This window comes from Salmo salar, chromosome 01, assembly GCF_965601325.2.
Source record: "Salmo salar chromosome 01, fSalSal1, whole genome shotgun sequence".
Lineage (NCBI taxonomy): Eukaryota > Metazoa > Chordata > Actinopteri > Salmoniformes > Salmonidae > Salmo > Salmo salar.
In genome coordinates this window covers 53,555,710-53,580,513 of record NC_138291.1, presented here as the reverse complement: position 1 = coordinate 53,580,513, position 24,804 = coordinate 53,555,710, and the positions used below count along the sequence as shown (strand labels likewise).

Here is a 24,804-nt window from a genome sequence, read left to right as displayed (position 1 = left end):
GTAAAATTAGATATCAACAGCTTAGTCATACATGAGAAGTGGGTCAGGCTTCATGCCCCCAAAGGTGAGGCAGTTCTAATACTTACAGTCGGATGACGTGGCTGAAAGTTGCGGACAGTGTAGAAACCAGAGTTCCATTATTCAACTATTTGTTCACCGTCTTCGATTTGATTTGAGATTTCAAACCATGTGACATGTCTGCATCAATCACAAGCGAATGCGATGCGATGCGAGGCAATTTACGCCATATGCGTATGAGAGCATCCTGAAAAACTGCCACTGTCGTACAACCAGGAAGAAGGTGGGATAGCATTAACAAAGCTAACATCCCAAATCTGCAAACTTTCCCAGAAAATGATGGGGTCTTCCAGGTGGAAGATTGCAGTGGTGGTCTTTCTCTCGGTTGCCGAGATATTAATGCCGATCGAGGCAGATGAACACGAACACACGGTAAGATCATTTGAGGCCGAATAAAAATGGGTAGCCTTGTGTGTAGTGTGAAAATAATGGACGTTCTGGCTTGTTAGCTAGCTGTAGTAGCTACATGATACAACCGATTAGCCTATTATTTTTTTTAACTCGGCGAGATAAGAGGAATAATATCGTTGCATGTAACTAACTAGTTCATTGTTATGAGGTTAACGTTCAATGTTAAATAATAAATACAATAACTAACGTTGGGGAACAAGTTAACGTAGGGGACCAAAGTTAGCTAGCTAATGTTAGCAAGTGACATCTCATTGCATACCTATGGTAGGAATATTTTGCATAACCAGTCATCCATATAATTTGGTTATTTAGCTACTTATCTAGCTAGCTTGCCAAATACATATAGAAAAATGTCTCTTCTAGGAATATGCCTAGCTAGTTAACTATTGTTGGTAGTTTACTAACGTTGTCATTGCGAAGACTGCATATCCGGTTATTCAGGCGGCAGGCCTGTCTAGGTACCAGGACATCAAATGGTCAAGACAAAAGCAAATCGCCTTCCGCGTTTTAGGGTACAATTGGAAGTAAATACTTTTGCTCTTGATTTCTGACCTGTAACCTATATGGTGGTTTGATTATGCTTCAACCTAGCCAATAATTCTCAACTTTGCAAGTTCAACCTAGCCTATTTCATAGACGCTGACTACCTTCAGCGTCTATTCATGAACGTATCTTCTGGCCGAGGGAGTGTTGTAGTAGCCCCGACGCTCGGTATGAACGTTAACACGCATCGCTTGCGGCACTGGTTTGGAAACGTAAGAGACGTGTATTTCATAGCGGTGACAAATAATTTTCATAAAAACAAAAGGTTAAATTACTACACCTTTTTTAATAGGGTTTGTGATCCCACACGGCCATATCTCCATGTTAGCGCTTGTTTACTGAAGACAGACAGAAGATAGCTAATTAATACAGGTGGTCAACTATCTAGCTTCCTCTGAAAACTTGTGTGTAATGGGGAAGTGTAGTTTGTTGGTTGGAGGCGCACACACGGCAGTATGGATCTGTGCAAACCTGCTAGACCCTACATGGCCAAAAGTATGTGGACACCCTTTCAAATTAGTCCATTCGGCTGTTTCAGTCACACCTGTTGCTGACGGGTGTATAAAATCGAGCACACAGCCATGCCATCAACATGGACAAACATTAGCAGTAGAATGGCCTTACTGAAGAGTTCAGTGACTTTCAATGTGTTACTGTTCTAGGATGCCACCTTTCCAACAAGTCAGTTTGTAAAATGTATTCCCTGCTAGTGCTGCCAACTGTAAGTGCTGTTATTGTGAAGTGGAAATGTCAAGGAATGACAACAGCTTAGCTGTAAAGTGGTAGGCCACACAAGCTCACAGAACGAGACCGCCGAGTACTGAAGCAAGTAGCCTGTAAAAAATTGTCTATCCTCGGTTGCAACACTCACGACTGAGTTCCAAACTGCCTCTGGAAGCAACGTCAACACAAAACTGTTAGGAGCTTAATGAAATGGGTTTTCATGGCTGAGCAGCTGCACACAAGCCTAATATCACCATGCACAATGCCAAGCGTCTGCTAGAGTAGTGTAAAGCTTGCTGCCATTGGACTCTGAAAACGCATGCTCTGGAGTGATGGATCACACTTCCCCATCTGGCAGTCCGACAGATGAATCTGGATTTGGGGGATGCTAGGAGAACGCTACCTGCCCAACTGCGCAGTGCCAACTGTAAAGTTTGGAGGAGGAATAATGGTCTGGGGCTGTTTTCATAGTTCGGTCTATTCCCCTTAGTTCCAGTGAAGGGAAATCCTAATGCTACAGCATACAATGACATTCTAGACGATTTTGTGCTTCAAACTTTGTGGCAACAGTTTGGGGAAGGCTTTTTCCTCTTTCAGCCTGACAATGCCCCGTGCACTGAGGTCCATACCTCACTAATGATCTTGTTGCTGAATGGAATGTTCCAACATCTAGTGGAAAGCCTTCCCAAAAGAGTGGAGGCTGTTATAGCAGCAAAGGGGGGGACCAATTCCATATTGATGCCCATGATTTTGGAATGAGATGTTTGACGAGCAGGTGTCCACATACTTCTGGCCATGTATTGTATGTAAAAAAGAACGTAGGCCTATTGCAAGTGATTATTGACGTTTCTAAACATTAAAATAGAGCGTCGGGATTGTAGTTCACATGGTCTTACCGGTAAAAGACTCTGCATGGTCAATTTGACGTCTGTAGTGGCCGTACAGCATTTACGGTGATATGGCCTCTGCAGAAGTCAGGGCATTCATACTTCTTGCGCTTTGTTGTTGTCAAGGACCTCCCGCCCCCACCTACCATCAACCAATCATGTCAATGCAGAGCTACACGGAGCCCTCAATTGCATCCCTCCAAATGGAGCCTCCGACCACATTTTTGGATCAAGTAAAAATTGGATTTAAGCCTTGTTTATAGGTGAGAACCCTTTGCATAAGGCACAGTGCCTTGTTAATGCCTTGGGTTCTCAAGTGCAAGCTTCAACTTGGTCCTCACTGGTGCCATAGCCAGTTAGCACTAGCTAGTAAGCTTTGCATCCGCACTCAGTGCAGAATGAATAGCTGGCTACACAACCAGCGCAAGCAGACGTCCTTACCAATGCTGTGTTGTCAGTGTGAATGTGATCAGGTGAGTTTTTACATGGATAAAGCCCCTTGTCGCTACATTGTTTTCTGCCCATGATTGTCAACTAACAAGGGTGCTTGCTCATGCTTGAGCTTTCACTCCGGTTGAAAAGACCTGTATTCAGTTCAATATACATCTCGTTGTTGATGCCTCATGCCTGTATGTCGTGTGGATTGGTTTTGACATGGTGTCATTAAAACAGTAACTTTATGACTCATTGTCAATGTATTTTTGCCACCGACAGCTGCTATCCGAAAGCTTGATAGATGGAGGCTGCTTGGAATAGACTAACATGTTGGCGGTTTTTGTTATTATTTGCCTGAATGCACAATTGTAATATCCTTGAATGGAATACCAAATGAAGCCATCTGAGAACTAACAAAACAAGTAAGTTATAGCATGTTTAATGTGTTTTCTTCCCCTTTTCAGTACACAGATAAAGAGGAGGTGGTTTTATGGATGAATACAGTGGGGCCTTACCACAACAGACAAGAAACGTACAAGTACTTCTCCCTGCCGTTCTGCGTGGGCACCAAAAAGACCATTAGCCACTACCATGAGACATTAGGAGAGGCTCTGCAAGGAGTCGAGCTGGAGTTCAGTGGCCTAGACATTAAGTTCAAAGGTATACAAAAATCTACACCCACAGGCAACTGTACTATGTGAATTACTTGGACTCTGGAGTGACAAAGTCACTATTTTATCAGCATTGTTTGATTTTGAGTAGTCAATTATATGCTTTCCTAGCATGAAGTTAGATCCAAAAGCAGCCTACACTTGCTTTATGTCTTGTAGTGTTATGTCATACTAAAAAATGTTTATTTTTTTTCATTTTGTTCTCACAGATGAAGTCATGCAAACAACATACTGTGAAATCGAGCTGGACAAAGCCAAACGGGATGCCTTTGTATATGCCATTAAAAACCACTATTGGTACCAAATGTACATTGATGACCTACCTATCTGGGGTGAGTGATACTGCTGCACCGCCTGTTGCAACTTGTCCAGTAATTTAGTTATGGAGAATCAGTTATGCCCCTGAGGCAGTTGAAAATATGGCATCCAAATGTTCATTCATACTTTTCTGGGCTTATCTGTTGCCTCACTGGTTGGTATGGGAAGTTGTTTGACTATGGGATGTTGTTTGACTATGACAAAGGTTATCTATGGAAAAGCTGAGTTCATTACTATTGAAAAGGTCCCAGTTTTGGAATGAGGAATTTCTTAAACATGGAGTTATTTCACATGGAATGGTGCCTACTAAGGTTGGTCGACGTGCCGATGTCTAGTTTATTTCAACTTGACTGGCACCGCAGTAGAGCTGACCGGGCAGCGACCAGCCGGGCCATGCCAGGTGGCCTTTGCTATAACCTGCATAAGCTATTTCAATAAATATGTTTTAAACAATTTACAGAATGCAAGAGAATAATGTACAGAGCTAAGCTTTTCACCAAAGCAGCGCAAAATGTCCAGTCAGAAAATGTTTTTTTCCCCCTCTTTGAATATTTTTACCGAACACTCCGGTGTCTTAATTATTTTAAAGCCTAAATTTGTTTTTTTTTCTCTCCATTTGATATGACTTCAGTTTTTATGCATGCTGGCTTTCTCCCGCCGCGCTACTTCATGATCAAACAATTAATTTATCTAATGGAGTTCTAGGCTATATCAGAAAGTTTGAAGTTGTTTTTGAATAACCTAAAAACATTAACATGTTCTGACAATGTAAACTCAGCATTCCTCTCTCTCCCCCAGTAACATATTTCAAGTTTAGAAGTCAGAACCCATCATAGGCCTAAGGTAATAATGAGAGGGGTAGAACAAACCATAGCAAGACAAAAAACAGAGCTAGTAATTTGAGAAAAAAAACATTTCAGTAAATATTAGTCTATTAGCTATAAAGGAAATTCTGCATGCATCCCTCTTCCTTGCTGTTGCAAATCAAACGACCAAAAGGCCAATCCTACTAATTAAAATATCCTATCAAAGCATTAATACAAGTTAGTTATGAAGAGTATTTCCCAAATAGGCTAGTGTTTTAATGTCCTAAAGTTGCAGCTTTCAAATGGGAAAGTCAGTCTATAGGCCATTTTCGGCCAGCTTTATTTTGAATGACAATTATTAGACAACGAGTGAAATCGAGCAAACAATATCAAGATGGAAAAGTCCAATTGGAAGTCAAAAGAACTTACAGCTGAGCAAAGCTTATGAAAGAGTAGGCCTATTTCCATAGCCTATTATTCACAATGTAGGCTACAACCTACCTACATCGTTTAAAACAGAAGCCTAGGCCTAATAAGAGCAGAAGATGAGGCAAAAATGTCAATCATTGAATAGTTATCCAGTTCTGGGGACAGCAGCGTTGCGTGCTTTACAGCCAGGCCCTTGGTGATTTATAACCCATCACACGACGCACTGCCAGTGATTGTCCTTGACTGCCACTTGTCCAGACGCACACCTCTTTCATGCCACCGCTCCACATCACAGTGTATTGGTCGAGTACACAGATTAGCCTATTCCTCTCCAATAAAGATTTGGCTCCAAATATATTTTGTCAAGATTCCTCTCATTGGCTAAACAGCCACACTTAAACACAGAGTATACAAAACATTAAGACTATGGCGAATCAGGTGACCAGGTGAAAACTACCATCCCTTATTGATATCACTTGTTAAATCTACACAGTGTAGATAAAGGGGAGGAGCCCGGTTAAAGAAGGATTTTCAGGCCTTGAGACAATTGAGACATGGATTGTGTATGTGTGCTATTCAGAGGGGGAATGGGCAAGACAAAATATTGAAGGCATATCGGTTTGTACGTCTTTTTCACGTTCAACAGTTTTCCTATGTGTATGAAGCATGGTCCACCACCCAAAGGACATCCAGCCAACTTGACACAACTGTGGGAAGCATTGGAGTCAACATGTGCCAGCATCTCTGTGGAACGCTTTTGACACTTTGTACAGTCCAACCCCTGACGAATTGAGGCTGGGGGGGGGGGGGGGGGGTGGTGTGTGCAACGCAATATTAGGAAGGTGTTCCTAATGTTTGCTGTACTCGGTGTTAGTGTATGCACAGGAGGTGGGGCAGATGGCCTTGCCCAAGTCTTTATAACAACGGAATAGTTCCATATTCTGAGTATGAATAAATATAGACTTTAGCCCTGGATCTGGTTACTGCATTCCACACCAAACTTGCCAAGTTGCCGGTAAATTTCTGGTGGCAGTGCACTCATCGCACTAATCTCTCTCTATTCTAGGAATTGTCGGCGAGGCAGATGAAAACGGAGAGGATCATTATCTGTGGACTTACAAGAAATTGGAGATCGGCTTCAATGGCAACAGAATTGTTGATGTCAACCTGACGAGTGAAGGCAAAGTCAAGCTTGTGCCCAACACACGAATTGCAATGTCGTACTCGGTAAGTATTTGCAATTGCTTTTCAGAGATGGGAAATGGGACTGGATCTTTCACAGAGCTTTATATTGTTTTAAAGTAAAGTCCTCTACGTCAGCATCCAAACGTGGCTCATTTGCCAAAGGATTGATGTGAATTGTCTTTTACCACAGGTAAAGTGGAAGAAGTCAGATGTGAAGTTTGAAGACCGATTTGACAAGTATCTCGATCCATCTTTTTTCCAACACAGAGTAAGTTCAATCTTTAAGATAAGCAATGCAATTTTGCACTGAACTCTACAGTACTCGGTGATCAACCTGTTTTTAAAGATGCAGTATGCAGAAATTGCTCCGCCATTTCCTGGCTGCTAAAATTCTAATAGTTTGCCTAATTTCAGTTTGTGACCCAAACAAGCAAGTATAGTGTAGAGAATCATTGTACCATTTAAACAAACGGGAAGCATGGAAATGGCACTCACAGAACATATCTACTGCTTCTTAGATTTGCTTTCAATGAGTGAAAGCGCTAATATTTCTATGTGGATTTTATCGGGTCACCCAGAAAGTTACATATTGCAGCTTTAACAATTCTGGGATTCAAGGATGTCATGTTCTAAGGATGTGCGATATTCCCTGTGGTAATAAAAAAAAGTGTGTTTTCTCTAGATTCACTGGTTTTCCATCTTCAATTCCTTCATGATGGTTATCTTCTTGGTTGGCCTGGTGTCCATGATCCTGATGAGAACTCTAAGGAAGGACTATGCTAGATACAGCAAAGAGGAGGAAATGGATGACATGGTAACGTTTCATAGCCTCAGTAGCATTAGTGATAGAAAATCACGTTGAACATCATGCACTTAAGATTTTGCTTTATTAGTTTAGGCCCAGGGCTTCGTGTGATTTTTTTTTTTTTTTTAGCTAGCTGTATGTCCTTTGTCTTAATGTACCCCTGGACCTTTGACGCCTCTCCCTGCTGCAGGACAGGGACCTGGGGGATGAGTATGGGTGGAAGCAGGTCCATGGAGACGTATTCCGGCCGTCCAGCCACCCCATGATCTTCTCCTCCCTTATTGGCTCTGGATGCCAGATCTTCTCGGTCTCGTTCATCGTCATCGTCGTGGCCATGATTGAGGATCTGTACACCGAGTGAGTGATGAGCACCTCCCCGCGGATAACCTAATGGAGTGTTTCTTCGTTGCTGTCTAACGTGGGTGTGTTCACGCACACTGCGGCTTCCCATTTGTCTCTGCAGGAGAGGATCAATGCTGAGCACAGCCATCTTTGTGTATGCTGCCACCTCTCCTGTCAATGGCTATTTTGGCGGAAGTTTGTATGCAAAACAAGGAGGTATGTAAGGGCTTGTCTTAAAAATAGAAACTCCATTCCTACACATCACACCTCAATTATTACTGCACTTTGCAAGGGAAGCTTTGCACACACAATATTGTCACATTTTCTGAACATGGAGCCTGGGTTGTCAAAACACTGTTTGTGGTACTTGGTGTAGAATGCTGCGGTTGATGCCTATTGACAAAAATGTGGCTACATTGTTAGTGTCATTATGTGTAAATGGCACATGGTGTTACAGAATCCCCCTCCTGAGGGTGCTGTGGGACTCATTTCTAGCGTGAGCATTTTCTTTCTGGAGCTGTTCGGGCTGACTCACCCATCCTCACCCTTTCTCCCCCTCACATGAGAGATCAATATCTCCTCCAGCTCATGGCTTTAGCCAATCGGACATTAAAATAATTTGGCTGGCCTTCGCTTCATACTCGTCGCCAAACCCACTGGCTCCAGGTCATCTACAAGACCCTGCTAGGTAAAGTCCCCTCTTATCTCAGCTCACTGGTCACCATAGCAGCACCCACCTGTAGCACGCGCTCCAGCAGGTATATCTCTCTAGTCACCCCCAAAGCCAATTCTTCCTTTGGCTGCTCTCCCCTTCCAGTTCTCTGCTGCCAATGACTGGAACGAACTACAAAAATCTCTGAAACTGGAAACACTTATTTTCCTCACTAGCTTTAAGCACCAGCTGTCAGAGCAGCTCACAGATCACTGCACCTGTACATAGCCCATCTATAATTTAGCCCAAACAACTACCTCTTCCCCTACGGTATTTATTTATTTTGCTCTTTTGCACCCCATTATTTCTATTTCTACTTTGCACTTTCTTCCACTACAAATCGACCATTCCAGTGTTTTACTTGCTATATTGTATTTACTTTGCCACCATGGCCTTTTGCCTTTACCTCCCTTATCTCATCTCATTTGCTCACATTGTATATAGACTTATTTTTCTACTGTATTATTGACTGTATGTTTGTTTTACTCAATGTGTAACTCTGTGTTGTTGTATGTGTCGAACTGCTTTGCTTATCTTGGCCAGGTCACAATTGTAATGAGAACTTGTTCTCAACTTGCCTACCTGGTTAAATAAAGATAAAATAAAAATAGCCATGTGTCTCACCACTGTGCACGCTCTAGCCATGCAGTCTCTCCAGGTCCTGATTGGCTAGCCAGCCTGACCCATGCTCTCTAAGGGAGTAAATATTACCAGTACCTGAATGGTGTTATTCCAGTCTGAGTGTGGGTGGACATATGTGCATGGGATGTGTGAACACAGAAACCATACCCATGTTCATATTCTCTTGAGTGTGATTTTAAAGTTTCTGTGTGTGTTAACTCTTGGGCTGCATTATTCCCCTCTAATCAGGGGCGGTGTCAGTGAGTCACACACCAGTAAATTACATAGAGCCGTGTCGCTCTCTTTCACATGGTATGGTAGATTGTCATTCACGCATAATGTGCACCCTTACGGTAACCAATTTTATATTTGATCCTATAGGCAGACGATGGATTAAACAGATGTTTATCGGGGCCTTCCTGATCCCTGCCATGGTGTGTGGGACAGCCTTCTTCATCAACTTCATCGCCATGTACTACCATGCCTCCCGAGCCATCCCTTTTGGCACAATGGTGAGTTTAGAGCAGTGGTATTCAAAATATTAAAGAGAACTGATCGTTGTATTGTATGGGACAACATACAAATGTTATTGAGAAATGTAATTAGAAAATGACAATTTTATTGAGTAAATGTATTTATTGGTTCATTTACATTTTGAAACGAGAGATGAACATGTACTAAATTGGTTATTTGTTGATATAAAAAGTTTTTTTTAAAGGTAGTATCATTATATGTGGGGTGGGGTTGGCAGAAATTCTAGCAAAAAAATGGGGTCCCCAGAAATTCTGTTAATTGGTAACCAATTTATTATATCAATAAGGCACCTCTAGAGATTGTGGTATATGGCCAATATACCACAGCTAAGGTCTGTATCCAGGCACCCCGTTGTGCTTAAGAACCGCTCTTAGCTGTGGTATATTTAAGCAATAAGGCCCGAGGGGGTGTGGTATATGGCCAATACACCACGGCTAAGAGCTGTTCTTATGCACATTGCAACGCGAAGTGCCTGGACACACCCCCTAGCTGTGGTATATTGGCCATATATCACAAACCCCGAGGTGCCTTATTGCTATTACAAACTGGTTACCAACGGAAAAAGAAATGTTTTGTTATACCCGGTATACAGATGTGGTATATCAGACCGTCAGCCAATCAGCATTCAGGGCTCGAACCACCCACATTATAATGGCCAATATGCCACCCCCCCAGGCCTTATTGATTAATGAGAGAGCAGACTATATTTAAGCATTCTCATGGATTCTACCATTCCATGTTGTTTTCAGGTGGCTGTTTGCTGCATTTGTTTGTTTGTTATCCTGCCACTCAACCTTGTGGGGACCATTCTGGGAAGAAACCTCTCTGGCCAGCCCAACTTTCCGTGTCGAGTCAATGCAGTGCCGCGGCCAATCCCTGAGAAGAAATGGTATCTATGACTATGATCTTATTTGTACAGCACGACGCACTAAAAGCAATGCATGTGTGCCATTTTGTCATTTTACGTTCATTGGTGTTTGTTTATTAAGATCCCAGTGCTGATATGTTTGCTACTTGAGAGCCACTGTACTGTTAAGTTTATGTTCTCGTTGATAGTTCAATAAAGGTCTGATTGGCCAAAGAGTCTATACCTACTTTCCCAGGTTGAAACCAGTCCTGGATTAACAGAGGAATGAAAACAGTGCTGAGGCCTGGAGTTGCATAGCTCTGTGATTTGTAAACTATTGGTGACAATGTCTGTATTGTAAATGTATAACATTTTCCAGGTTCATGGAGCCAGCTGTCATTGTCTGTCTGGGAGGCATCCTTCCATTCGGTTCCATTTTTATTGAAATGTAAGTCCTACCTCACATTAACCTCACTACACTATAATCTAGATCAGTTGTCACCAACCGGTCGATCTCCAAGGCAATCCTTGTCTATCACCAAACATTTCTATGGAAAAACCCAACGATAAAGCCTTGAGTTCCTATTTTAATTATTTGTTTTTCCGATGAATGTACGGCGCTCCAGCATGAGTGGACATCAAAATATTTATTTGAGGTATCGGGGAAAGCTGTGTGCAGAGAGCATTGCTGTCTTGAAAGACTACAACTTGTCCGACACACTTCCAGACGAAGCATGCAGAGAAATATAGAAATGTCTTCTGAGCAGAGGGCAAGTGAATCGAAATAATTTCTTTCTTTCAACTGTTGTTCCATATTCTCTGCGATGTCCTCAACACGCCGTGTCACTGTTTTTCTTGACAGGGAAACATTTTCAAACAGCTCTTTCTTGTCGGGGCAAATGGTGATGGTGGCATACCTCGTCTATGCACTACCTGGGTTGATTGGAGTCCATGTGCGAGTGGGTCGGCCGGCCTCAGGCTGGGGACGAGCTCCCTCCCTCAGGAGTGGTGCGCCAGCGAGCTGTTAGTCCCTCTACTGGGCCCAGTATCCCTCCCCGGAAGCGTGGCCGGCGCCACCGCAGGCAGAGCCCATCGGCTGCCAGTCCTGGACGGGGGCAGGAGTTGGACCGCTGGGACCACCTTGAACGGTGGGTGCATGCCCTGCGTCAGGAGGTTGATAGCTGTTCCCTGTTGGCCAGTAATGGGCTGTTCCTGGGGGACGATGCTGGCACTGTTCACCACCGTGAGCGGGGCTGACAGGCCATGCAAAGCCGGCGGTGGGGCTTCATCGCCCCCAGCGGCTCGAGAGGCTGAGGGGCCTACTCACTCGGGTAGCCACTGCACTGGGCATCAAACAGGTGGACAGTGATGACTCTCCATCTGTCCCCATCTCTGCTGAGTTCCGCGAGGCCTTACAGGAGAGCTGGGCCTCTGCCAGGGTGCGCGTCTGACTCAAAGCAGAGATTGGACCATGGAGTTATGTGGCGGGCGCGGAGTCACTCAGCCTCGGAGTACCCGACACCATGATAGCTGCCATGGTCTTCCCGGACCGGGAGATTATATGGCGGACCCGCGACTGAAGCCGGGACCCCCCCCCCCCCCGAGTATTTGATGCGGACTTGAAAGCCACATATGGGTCCCTCTGCTCTCTTGGCCGCCTTACCAGGCCTTTCTGCAGACTGTTTCCCCGGCTGCAGGGGGGCACAGAGGAGCTCCTCCGGGAAGCGATGGCGGTGTCTCGCCTGCTTTCCCTGCTCCAGAGGTGGTTACCTCCCGGCGCCATCTCTGGCTGGCCCAATCCCATCTGCCAGCTGCTCTTCAGAGCACATTTGCCACTCTCCCCATCACCCCAGGGCTGACATTTGGCACAGGGGTTAATGACATTCTGGAGCAGACCGATAAGGTTTGTAGGGACTGTGAGACCCTGAGACTGTTCATGCCGCCGCCCGGGTCCAAGGCAGACGGACCGTCGCCACCCACCTGCACTTGAACAACAGTGGGGTCCCTCTCCTGCCCCATCGCCTCGTGGGGACGTGCCTGGGGTGCCAGAGGAAAGGCGTGCCTCAGCAGCCCCCCCTCGAAGAAAACCCTGCGTCTGGAGATCGTCTCACTGCTGGACAAGGGTGCCATCCGCAGGATCGAGAGTTTAGAACGTCTAGGTGGGTTCTACTCCACTTATTTTGTGGTTCCAAAAAGAGACGGAAGGTCCTCCGCAACCTCGATGGGTACTTAAAGGTACAGAGGTTCCAAATGCTGTCCCCAGCCCGTGTGTTGCAGGCCGTGTCCAGGGACCAGTGGTTTGTGACGCTGGACCTGAGGGATGCGTATTTCCATTCACCCAGCTCATTGCCAGTACCTCCAATTCGCTTTCGAAGGGAGGGTTTACGAATTCATGGTTCTTTCCTTTTGGCATCTCCTTGGCACCCCGCACTTTCACAAAGAGCATGGACGCTGTCCTGACACCACTCACGTCCCGAGGGTTGTTGATCCCCAATTACCTGGACGATTGGCTGATTTGGGCCCCAACCAGGACCCAGGACCTGTCAGACAGAGACATGCTCCTGACCCACATCGGCGGGCTGGGCATTACTATAAACGATGAGAAGAGTCGTCTGACGCCAACCCAGAGGCTAGCACACGGTGTCGGTCCTGCCTGCTGTGTACCGGATAAAACCGTGCCCAACAGGCGGAACACCGGCTTCCGGTTGGCCCGATAGCACAGCAGAGGGAAGGCTAGGGCGGCACCGTGTGCTAGCTAGCTTGCTAGTTAGCGATCACACATTGTCACTCCCGCCTGCTGTGATCCAGAGTCCTCTTTAGTTCTAGCTGTCTAAGCTAGCACATAGTGTATTTTGCTCCCACCTGTTGAACACCTGCCCTCACCGTTAACAGAACTGCGGGAACACTGCCCGACAGGCAGGGGTGAAGGACACCGTTTACCGTTGTATGGCTAGCTAGCTACCGTTGTGTCGCTCCTTCTGTGGGGTTTATCGGCGGCTTCAACGTTATTGTGCATTAACGCCACCTGCTTTACTGGAGCGCTCCCACCAGTCCCAACTTAAACATGGACCAATGGAAGTATAAAGAGGGCTTCCTGCAAATGCAGGAATGCCCTGAATTGCTGGCCGCAATTTCACCCTTGAGGGACGGTGAGTTGGGTGAGAGGCAGCCTCACTGCTCACTAACTGCTGCTCCCTCCCCTCAGACTGACCATCAGATGCAGGCCATCAGTCCAGTAAAACAAAGCACTCACTCACCTGTGCCTCACAAGCAATACAACCAGTGTGATCATATACCTACATTTTTTAAATGTAATTTCAAAATGGTCTGTGAAGAACAACATTGGCAGGGCAATTCAAGCATAGCCAATATGAGGTGATAATGTATTGGGCTTATGAACTGTTGCACAAACCTCATTGCTACAGAACTGTTTTTAATTGGTTAATGTTGCATAGGCTTACGTTTTAAGTCATGTTTGAATTGTTTTTAAATCAGAGGGGTAGATCTGCCTGCATTTTCTGAGTCAAGATTACTTGAGTCAAAAGGTTGGTGACCACTGAGTGCATTTGAACCGCTTAACTTTATCCACATTGTTATGTTACAGCCTTATTCTAAAATTGATTAAATTAATAAAAAATCCTCAATCTACACACACTACCCCGTAATGACAAAGCGAGAACAGGTTTAGACATTTTTGCAACCAAAAAAGTATTCAGACACTTTGCTAAGAGACTTTGAAATTTAGCTCCGGTGCATCCGGTTTCTGTTGATCATCCTTGATATTTTTCTACAACTTGATTGGAGTCCACTTGTGCTAAATTCAATTGATTGGACATGATTTGGAAAGGCGCACGCCCGCACACACCCGTCTATGTAAGGTCCCACAGTAGACAGTGCATGTCAGAGCAAAAACCAAGCCATGATGTTGAAGGAATTGTCCGTAGAGCTCCGAGACAGGATTGTGCCAAGGCACAAATCTAGGGAAGTGTACCAAAACATTTCTGCGGCATTGAAGATCCCCAAGAACACAGTGACCTTCATCATTCTTAAATGGAAGAATTTTGGACCCACCAAGACTCTTCCTAGAGCTGGCTGCCTGGCCAAACTGAACAATCGGGGAGAAGGGCCTTGGTCAGGGAGGTGACCAAGAACCCAATGGTCACTCTGACAGCGCTTGTTGTCCTTCTGGAACGTTCTCCCATCTCTGCAGCACTCCACCAATCAGGCCTTTATGGTAATGGCCAGACGGAAGCCACTCCTCAGTAAAAGGCACGTGACAGCCTGCTTGGAGGTTGCCAAAAGGCACCTAAAGGACTCTGACCATAAGAAACAAGATTCTCTGGTCTGATGAAACCAAGATTGAACTTGGGTCTGAATGCCAAATGTCAGGTTTGGAGGAACCTGGCACAATTAGTCAAGATCAAGGGAAAGTAGAGATCCTTGATGAAAAACTCCTCCAGAGCGCTCAGGATCTTAGACTGGGTTGAAGGTTTACCTTCCAACAACACAACACAGGAGTGGCTTCGGGACAAGTCTCTGAATGTCCTCGAGTGGCCCAGCCAGAGCCTGGACTTGAACCCAATCAAACATCTCTGAAGAGAACTGAAAATGGCTGTGCAGCCAACCTGACTGAGCTTGAGAGGTTCTGCTGAGAAGAATGGGATAAAGTCCCCAAATACAGGTGTGCCAAGCTTGTCGTGTCGTACCTAAGACGACTTGAGGCTGTAATCGCTGCCAATGGTGCTTCAAAGTGCTGAGTAAAGGGTCTGAATACTTATGAAAATGAAAGATTTCAGTTTACATTTCATTTACATTTCAGTCATTTAGCAGACACTCTTATCCAGAGCGACTTACAGTAGTGAATGCATACATTTATTTTTTTTTAAAATTTTTCCCCATACTGGTCCCCCGTGGGAATCGAACCCACAACCCTGGCGTTGCAAACACCATGCTCTACCAACTGAGCCACACATTTCTAAATGTGTTTTTGCTTTGCCATTATGGGGTATTGTTGATTTGATGAGGGGGGGGGGGGGAGAACAATTACATTTTAAAATAAGGCTAATGTAACAAAGTGGAAAGTCTAGGGGTCTGAATACTTTCCGACTGCACTGCATATCAGCATTTAGCAGGTCGATAATTCACCAAATAAGACCTGTGCGTAAGACCATTGTTTGCTTATTTTACAGGTACTTCATTTTCACTTCATTTTGGGCCTACAAGATCTACTACGTGTACGGGTTCATGATGCTGGTCCTGGTTATCCTCTGCATTGTCACTGTGTGTGTCACAATTGTCTGTACTTACTTCCTCCTCAATGCTGAGGACTACAGATGGTGAGTGAAAGATAACCAGCAATGTATTTACTTGAATCATGTAATTGTAGAGACATTAAATTAATTCATTACATTAATTAAATGAGGGACCTTGTACACCACTGTGTGATTAGGCCTAAGTAAGTATATAATTACATGGCTAGCTTTAAAACTATTAAAAAGCATGAGCTGATGCACACCCCAAAATTTTAGGTGCTGACTAACGGGATGGTAAACTTTATAAAAAGAAAGTTGCATACTAAATTGACTTCCTAGATGCCCAACAATTTAATGGATATTAAACATGGCTAGCTTTAGGACTATAACACAGCTAAATTCAGGAACAAACCTTAACACCAGCGTTACTGTAATATTCAGCCTGAGGATGTTGCATCTGTGCTTTTCAATTAAATTCTTTCTTTTTTTCTCCACTCAGGCAATGGACAAGCTTTCTCTCTGCTGCATCCACTGCAGTTTATGTTTACATGTACTCCTTTTACTACTATTTCTTCAAAACAAAGTGAGTTCCAAAATCCATTTTGTTATTTAAAACACATTTGTACACAACTGAAGTGAATAATCTGTTGACCGTAAAGACTAGCCCCAGTGCATTCTGTCATAAGGGAAGGTTGTTATTCGTTTACTAAAAATGAATACAAGTATAAAAAAATGTACAAATGCAATTTAATTGTTTTACCTTTTGGGGCCCTCACCAGTTTGAATCGAATAGGGGGGGACCCCCATTGATTTTGTTAGTCACTTTCACTCGTATGATTAAAATTTGCAAACATTTCTCTCCACGGTATACTGAAACTTCGGTACATTTCCGATACAAAAAAAAAAACGGTTCAGTACTTCTTTCAAATGTGCCACACGTGATTGACAGGATCAAATCTATCACCGCAGCCCCTTTATAGCGTGAAGAGCATAGTGCTTGCTCCACCTACTCACTCATTGTTAGAGCTGTCTGGGCTTAATTAGCTCCCCAGTCCTCACTCATGCTGCACAGACGTTTACACAATTGAATAATGCAACACGGCACGTAGAAATGTTGAAACTGTTCGTTACTGTTCGCAAAACATTGTCTAAACAGGCTAGAACACTTTTACAATGCAAGAGAAAACCGATGGTGTTCAGCATTCAATTGTAGGCTAACTTTCAACTGAATTCACTACCCTAGTACTTTGTTTGTGATATGCAAACCATAATGCAAAAATGCTGATTTCAAAGCTGACTAATCATACTATTAATTCACTTCATCTCCCTCGCCACCAAAAACAAATTAACTTGTTCGTCTTCCTTTGCTTCCCGTCTAGATTCCATAGCCAGTCAGATTCTACAGCCACATTCTGCCTCACCAATAACATCATTAATTTCTTAGACAGCACACACATTTTGAATAGAGATTGCTTGTTCTATGCAAATGTTGTTGATCAGTACAATAAAATATGTTCTAGCAGTTGCCAATAAAAATGTGTCCTAAATGGAAGGTTCTCATCTATAGCCCCATGAAATCAGCTAAAACAAGCTTAAAAATTCAATGCATGCATATACTGCTATTGAATAATATGCATTCGCCTATATTGCGAATAGACCTAGGCTAAATCTTGGTTTACCCAGTTTATCAAGAGATCTCCCATTCAAATGATTACCGTTTTGTAGTTTGATTGTATTTACTAAAGTAAAATTGATTGTATAATTGGTGAATACGTGGCTGTCATTAATGGACAACATATTTCAGATGTAATTATATTTTTCTCAGATGCCCAACGATTGAACAGCGCAGTAGCTTAGTTTGTCTGGAACATGTGCCATTCTGTAACTTTGACTAATACATATTTTTTTTGTGGTATTGAGTATTGTGATACTAAACCTGGTATCGAAGTTAAAATTCTGGTATCGTGACACTAGTGTCTTCCTGTGTATTACTTCCGCTGACCAGTGGTGTAAAGTACTGAAGTAGTTTTTTGGGGTATCTGTACTATTTTTGTATTTTTATACTTTTACTTCACTACATTCCTAAAGAAAATAATACTTTTTAATGCATTGTCCCTGACACCCAAAAGTACTTGTTACATTTTGACAGGAAAATTGTAATTCACATACTTATCAAGAGAACATCCCTGGTCATCCCTACTGCCTCTGATCTGGCAGACTCACTTAACACACATGCTTCGTTTGTAAATTGAGTGTTGGAGTGTGCCCCTGGTTATCCGTCAATAAAAAAAAAATGCCATTTGAACTTTTACTTTTGATACTTACGTACATTTAAAACCAAATGCTTTTAGACTTGAGTAGTATAATACTCGGTGACTTTTACTTGAGTGATTTTCTGTTAAGGTATCTTTACTTTTACTCAAGTATGACAATTGAGTACTTTTTCTACCACTGCCTGCTGACAGTTGTTTTGTCCCACAATTCAGGATGTATGGTCTGTTCCAGACGTCCTTTTACTTTGGCTACATGGCAGTATTCAGTACGTCTCTCGGAATCATGTGTGGTAGGTTCAACTTCTATTCACAGCATCTGTTTTGATCAAAGTATTGTGACTGTTACTTCGTAAACACTTTTAAATTCTCAAACGAGTGCAAAGCATGTGTGGTTATTGATGCAATGACACTCTTGTAACATCTTTCTTTTGTAGGAGCCGTTGGGTATGTGGGAACAAGTGCCTTCGTGAGGAAGATCTACACAAATGTGAAAATTGACTAGGACAGTCGCAAGCAGCAACAAGGGATCCAAGGATCAGCTGAAGCTCTCCCCAACAGAAGCGGGCACAAGTCGTTTCTTTTGCAAAAAGAGATTGTGGTATCTCAATTTGTACAAATGTAGTTTTTCCCATTTCTGAATTCATTTCAATGTTGCAAAAGAGTGTACTAGAGCAAAAAAAAACTGCAGGAAAAAGAAAACATTAACATCGGTTCTGTTTTTATCAATTGCATTCAATCAATGTTCTGAAGCAGATGTTCTTCAAAACGTAACATGGCTTCCCCTTTCCAATCCAGTCCCACCCGCCACCAGAGAACATAAAGATCTTTATTGATGGAATAGTCTAGCTCTCTTCAGTGAAGAGGCCATATTGAAAGCCTTTGTTCTATTGTATTAGAATATTGAAGAGTTGGGTTTGTTCATGCTCTGACCTGATTCTATTTTGTATTCCTGAGTCACTCTGGATGAAATATTATTTTATTCTGGCTTCTACATTCAATTTTTACCAGCTACACTAGACAATTTTTACATTCAATAACTGGATGTTATACTAACTTATCTGAGTTGGAGCCATTCCCATATTTGGACAATTCTCTCATTTCCAAATGCAGTAGTTTTACAACCAGCCACCCAATAAATTTGTTTGCTGTACATATGGAGAAAAAAAAACATTCAGGAAAGGAAGGTGTGATCAACAGTTGGTTTTGAGTTACGTTTTAAATGGATGTTTGATGTGATCCAATTTCCTGTTTAGGCTGTTTTCATAATGGTAGGGTTTGAATGAAGACTACTTGTGAAAGATAATATGGATGGGGGGAAAAGTGTATATAACCTTAATGTAACTTTAGATGTAGATCCCAAATGTATTTTGGTTGTACAGATTTACTACAGGTATTTTTTTTTTTTTTTTTTACAAATGATTCAGTTATAAGCAAAAATATATTTCGTTTTGTCTCTTGGGTTTGGTGCTTGGGGTGGCGCTGTTACATATTGCATGACGTTTCCATCAAACCATATGCTCATCAAATTCTGCTTTTTTTTGGCAGTTTCTCACTTTCCCTGGTTGTAGCAATAATAATAAAAAAAAAGTTTGTCGCTGACTTTGTGCTGGCTGCTTGCAGAAAGGGGTGACATTGACAAACTGACACTATTTGGTTTTATGGATTATTTAAAGCTTTAAAGGGCTCTGTTCTTTGGTCAGACATGTCCCTCACAACCTGAAACATTGAATGTCAGATGAAATGAGGCGATTGTGCCAAGTTGCCGCAAACGTACTGTACAAAGTGAAGTACACTTAGCTACGTACAGTGCTGCGGAGTATTTAATGCTCCCCCTATGTGTAAATACAGTATGTACCTTAAATGTATGAGAAGTTGCAATGCCTTTTTCAAATTTTACATCCACTGAAGTTGATGTGTACCATATGTCAAGACATTTTAAACCTGCATATTAATTTGCTGTAAAAAAAAAACTATGTACAGAGCTTATATAGGAATGGTTTGTAAATGAAGGTTAAGTTGTCTGGCTTTTAAATCTCGTAACTGCTTTTTGTTTTTTCAACTATCAAGACACGGTAGGAACGGTCTCTTAACACTGTTTGGGGAAAATACAATCTTTATGTATGATCAGTTTAATTTTATTGATTGAAAAGTGTGTGATGGGTGTTCCCCCCCCCCCCCCCCTTTGCTTATTTTGATACTGTCAAACAGACCCTTGAAACTCTTGACGCTCTTTGCAATGTTAGGACCATTCATTATTTTAAAACAAACGTGTAGGCTCTCAATACTTGCAATGTGATCACAGTGAATTGCTTGTAAGAAATAGAAGCTAGTGAACAGGATGAAATGTTTCAACTCAGATAACTGACCACTTCAAAATCTTTATTTCCATCTACTTTAAAACTAATCTGTAATGGAAAGTATTTGGTATATTGTTTTTTTTTCTTCTCAATTCTGGATAATTAATTTGATTTATTAAAGCTGTGAAGTGTGTCCTCTAGTCGTTGACTTTCTCAAAGTACTCCTTTGAACCTTCTGGAGTTGGCTTGATCTGAAAAACAAAAACTTGCATAGTAAGCAAACTGATCATCCAAAAACAATGTACTGATGGGAGACCAAGACAAAGTCCTTGCTACTCATATTTTGGTGCTTGTATTCATTTTAGTTGTCTGAGGCCCTGGCAGGGTAGTGAAAGAGAGTGGCCTCACCGTAGGAGAGTCAGGGGTCCAGCTAGCAGGGCACACTTCACCGTGAGTCTCCACAAACTGGAAGGCCCTCACCAGACGCAGGGTCTCGTCCACACAGCGGCCCACTGGCAGGTCGTTGACGCTCATGTGCTTCACCACACCATTTGGATCAATGATAAACAGTCCCCTAATGGACAAACAGACAATGTATAACTACTCAATATCATAGTAGAAATACATACAATTCTGTGTTAAACTATTGGGAATAGGTTGCCATTTGGAATGCACAGTACCTCAGTGCAATGCCAGGACCCTCCAGAAGTATGCCATAGTCTCTGGACACCTGTTTGTTGAGGTCTGCCAGCAGGGGGATGTGGATGTCACCCAAACCTCCAGCCTGAGAACAAGACACCAAGACAATTTATTAGCACTGTGTGTATGTAATAAAGGGAAAGGGGGACAACCTAGTCAGTTGTACAACTGAAATGTGCCTTACGCATTTAACCCAACCCCTCTGAATCGGAGGTACGGAGGGCTGTCTTAAATCGACGTCTTCGGCGCCCGGGGAACAGTCGGCTAACTGCCTTGCTCAAGGTCAGAATGACACATTTTTTTCCTTGTAAGATCGGGGATTTGATCCAGCAACCTTTCGGTTACTGGCCCAATGCTCCAACCTGCCAGGCTTAATGTCTGTATGTCTATGGGAAAATGTCTATGTACAGTACCAGTCAAAAGTTTAGATACATATACTCATTCCAAGGTTGTTGTTTTTTTCCTACATTGTAGAATAATAGTGAAGACAAACTATTAAATAACACGTATGGAATCATGTAGTAACCAACAAAGTGTTAAACAAATTCTTCAAAGTAGCCACCCTTTGCCTTGATGACAGCTTTAAACAGTCTTGGCATTCTCTCAACCAGCTTCATGAGGTAGTCACCTGGAATGCATTTCAATTCATTACATTTTATTATTACATTTAAGTCATTTAGCAGACGCTCTTATCCAGAGCGACTTACAAATTGGTGCATTCACCTTATGATATCCAGTGGAACAACCACTTTACAATAGTGCATCTAAATCTTTTAAGGGGGGGGGGGGGGGGGGGGGAAATTAACAGGTGTGCCTTGTTAAATGTTAATTTGTGGAATTTCTTTCCTTAATGTGTTTGAGCCAATCAGTTGTTGTGACAAGGTAGGGGTGGTATACAGAAGATAGCCCTATTTGGTAAAAGACCAAGTCCATATTATGGCAAGAACAGCTCAAATAAGCAAAGAGAAACGACAGTCCATCATTATTTTAAGACATGAAGGTCAGTCAATACGGAACATTTCTCGAAAGTTTTCTTCAAGTGCAGTCGCAAAAACCATAAAGCACTATGATTAAACTAGCTCTCATGGAAAACCCAGAGTTACCTCTGCTGCAGAGGATAAGTTCATTAGAGTTACCAGCCTCAGAAATTACAGACCAAATAAATGCTTCTCAGAGCAGTCTAAGGCACTGCATCTCATTGCTAGAGGCGTCACTACAGACCATACCCTGGTTCGATCCCGGGCTGTATCAGGAGTCCATTGGGCGGTGCACAATTGGTCCAGCGTCGTACGGGTTAGGGGAGGGTTTGGCCAGGGTAGGCTGTCATTTTTAAATAATTTGTTCTTAACTTACTTGCCTAGTTAAATAAAAGGTTTTAATTTTTTTTAATTGCAGCAAAAAAAACACTATGAAAGGACACCAATAATAATAAGAGATTTGCTTGGGCCAAGAAACACGAGCAATGGACATTAGACTGGTGGAAATCTATCCTTTGGTCTGATGAGTCTAAATTTAAGATTTTTGGTTCCAACTGCATGTGTGGTTTCCTCCGTGAAGCATGGAGGAGGAAGTGTGATGATGTGGGAGTGCTTTGCTGGTGACACTGACTTATTTCGAATTCAAGGCACACTTAACCAGCATGGCTACCACAACGATACGCCATCCCATCTGTTTTACGCTTAGTGGGACTATCATTTATTTCTCAACAGTACAATGACTCAACACACCTCCAGGCTGTGTAAGGGCTATTTGACCAAGATGGAATGTGATGGAGTGCTGCATCAGATAACCTGGCCTCTACAATCACCCAACCTCAAACCAATTGCGATGGTTTGGACTGCAGAGTGAAGGAAAAGCAGCCAACAAGTGCTCAGCATATGTGGGAACTCCTTCAAGACGGTTGAAAAAGCATTCCAGGTAACTACCTCATGAAGGTGGTTGAGAGAATGCCAAGACTGTGCAAAGCTGTCATCAAGGCAAAGGGTGGCTACTTTGAAGAATCTAAAATCTAACACTTTTTTGGTTACTACATGATTCCATGTGTTATTTCATAGTTTTGATGTCTTCACTATTATTCCACAATGTAGTAAATAGTAAAAATAAAGAAAAATCCTGGAATGAGTACGTGTGTCCAAACTTTAGACTGGTAATGTATATGGAATGATTTCTGTATGTCTGGAATACTACCCTAGGTACACCCACTGTACCTTGCGAGGGGTTTTTATCCATGCCAGGTGGGTGAAGTGCGAATCCACCGACACGCCCACCACTTCACAGTTGATGTCATGGAACTCGCTGGCCTTGTCACTGAATGAGATGATCTCTGTCGGACAAACAAACGTGCTGTAATGAGAAAGAAAAAAATGTTTCTGAATAAAATGTCACATCCACCATCTCCTGCTTAGGTATCTGTAGTGCAAAGAGCATAGCCCGTTAAATAATTCTAAAGATTAATAAAGTCAAGGATGGTGGACCGTACACGACATGCAGCTAAACACAGCAATCCATTCTTGTCTTTCCAAGGGAATAGTGCAACTCACAAATCGAGAGGGTAGAAGAAAAGGACCAGGTATTTGCCCTTAAAGTCATCTAGGCTCATCTCCTTGAACTCGCCATTGTGGACAGCTGTAGCTTTAAAATGTGGTGCGTGCTGAGTGACAGCAGGAGCCCATCCAGCTGTACCTATTGGGAGAAAGATATTAAATGAATAAAGTGGATTCTATATTTAGGTGAATTACATTTTTTTTTATAACATTTACTTTATTGCATGACTTTAATATAATTGTATAAAGTTGTTCAGCAGTTACTGAATGTGTTTTGGGAATGCAATTTAATATGCATAATTGTTGCATCCTCCCTCACTTTGATCAACTTCATATCACATTCCCTGTCCATGGTCTATACATACTGGTGGAGAAACAGGTTTTCTGCAGCACAGGACAGATCAAAATTCTTGAGGCCTTGCTCACTGAATTTCCACGTGGCGAGGCTGATACTTTCAGTCCTCCAGATGCAACCTTTGCCTTAATGGGGAGGGGATAACGTTAGAGAGGGAAATTGCACTTCGTGACAACAACCGTTATTATTGGCGCTACCGTTAGTATAATCAGTGATTGTATATTTAGAGTTTTTACTTAAAATTTGGCATTAGCTGTAAATCTTTATTTGGGCAGAGGGATTTGTCCTGAATAAAATCAGTGACGTTCCCGTCAAGCTCAGTTGAGACTTTTTGCAAATCTTCGTCCAATTCGCATTGCCAATTTATATAGCTACAACGAAATTATAAATTGCTATTATACCGTTTGTATTTCAATGCAGCCCACTAATACTGGTAACTTTGTAACATAAAACTATTTCAGAAGGAACTTACAGAGGTCTTTAATAGTCTCCCAATGGTGGCTGCCATTTTGTATATTGACAAGAGCAGAGGCTAAATTGCATTACTGGATACGAAGGCCTCAATTTGCATACTTCTAGCGTCCGCGCGCGCCTCTCCTTCTCAAAACCCATTGGATGAGAAAGCCAGAGGTCCCTCCCCTCTGACCTCCTCCAATGTGTTTTGAGAATGAGGAGAGAGGACACTCACTGCAGAAAATCACATGGCCCTGACAAAGAGAATACAGTATAAAGATAGGCTAAAACGGCTTCTCCAGGTAGAAATCCCCGACCACACTTGTTGACTAGCAAAGCTCATGCGTAGAAACACCGTCAGGTCTAACGGTCGTCTCAAGCGAACTGCGCATGTACATGTCGTCAATTTAAAGGCACCTCTTCGATATAAAGTTGTTTTGAATGAAAACAACATGCTTAATTACTTAAGACATTGGCTTGGATCTAGGTTGTGCCTTTAGATTTATCAAATAAGTAAGATTTTTTTCACTTCTCTCATTGACTTCTCAAAACCCGGCCTGTTTTTTTTCGCAAGCGTTCCTGGAA

At 42.7% G+C, this 24,804-nt stretch overlaps 2 protein-coding genes across 2 annotated transcripts; one reads left to right on the top strand and one right to left on the bottom strand.

Moving 5' to 3' along the window:
- The first annotated feature begins 310 nt into the window (after positions 1 to 310).
- Positions 311 to 19,469, top strand: tm9sf3 (transmembrane 9 superfamily member 3). The gene is given in 15 exon segments (NM_001141728.1): positions 311 to 450; positions 3,542 to 3,737; positions 3,958 to 4,080; positions 6,368 to 6,528; positions 6,677 to 6,754; positions 7,169 to 7,300; positions 7,482 to 7,648; positions 7,755 to 7,849; positions 9,348 to 9,478; positions 10,250 to 10,389; positions 10,727 to 10,795; positions 15,537 to 15,683; positions 16,099 to 16,182; positions 18,086 to 18,162; positions 18,307 to 19,469. Coding segments are annotated over 15 exon segments (1,764 nt in total). The 5' UTR covers positions 311 to 354; the 3' UTR covers positions 18,375 to 19,469.
- A 761-nt stretch (positions 19,470 to 20,230) lies between these two features.
- LOC106604727 (thioredoxin-dependent peroxide reductase, mitochondrial) lies at positions 20,231 to 24,391 on the bottom strand. Its single transcript, XM_014199680.3, has 7 exons — positions 24,239 to 24,391; positions 23,777 to 23,891; positions 23,409 to 23,550; positions 23,076 to 23,211; positions 20,850 to 20,953; positions 20,578 to 20,743; positions 20,231 to 20,420 (listed from the first exon to the last, which is right to left on the bottom strand). The coding sequence occupies exons 1-7, from the start codon at positions 24,272 to 24,274 to the stop codon at positions 20,367 to 20,369; spliced, it is 753 nt and encodes a 250-aa protein (XP_014055155.1). The 5' UTR covers positions 24,275 to 24,391; the 3' UTR covers positions 20,231 to 20,366.
- Between the last annotated feature and the right edge of the window lie 413 nt (positions 24,392 to 24,804).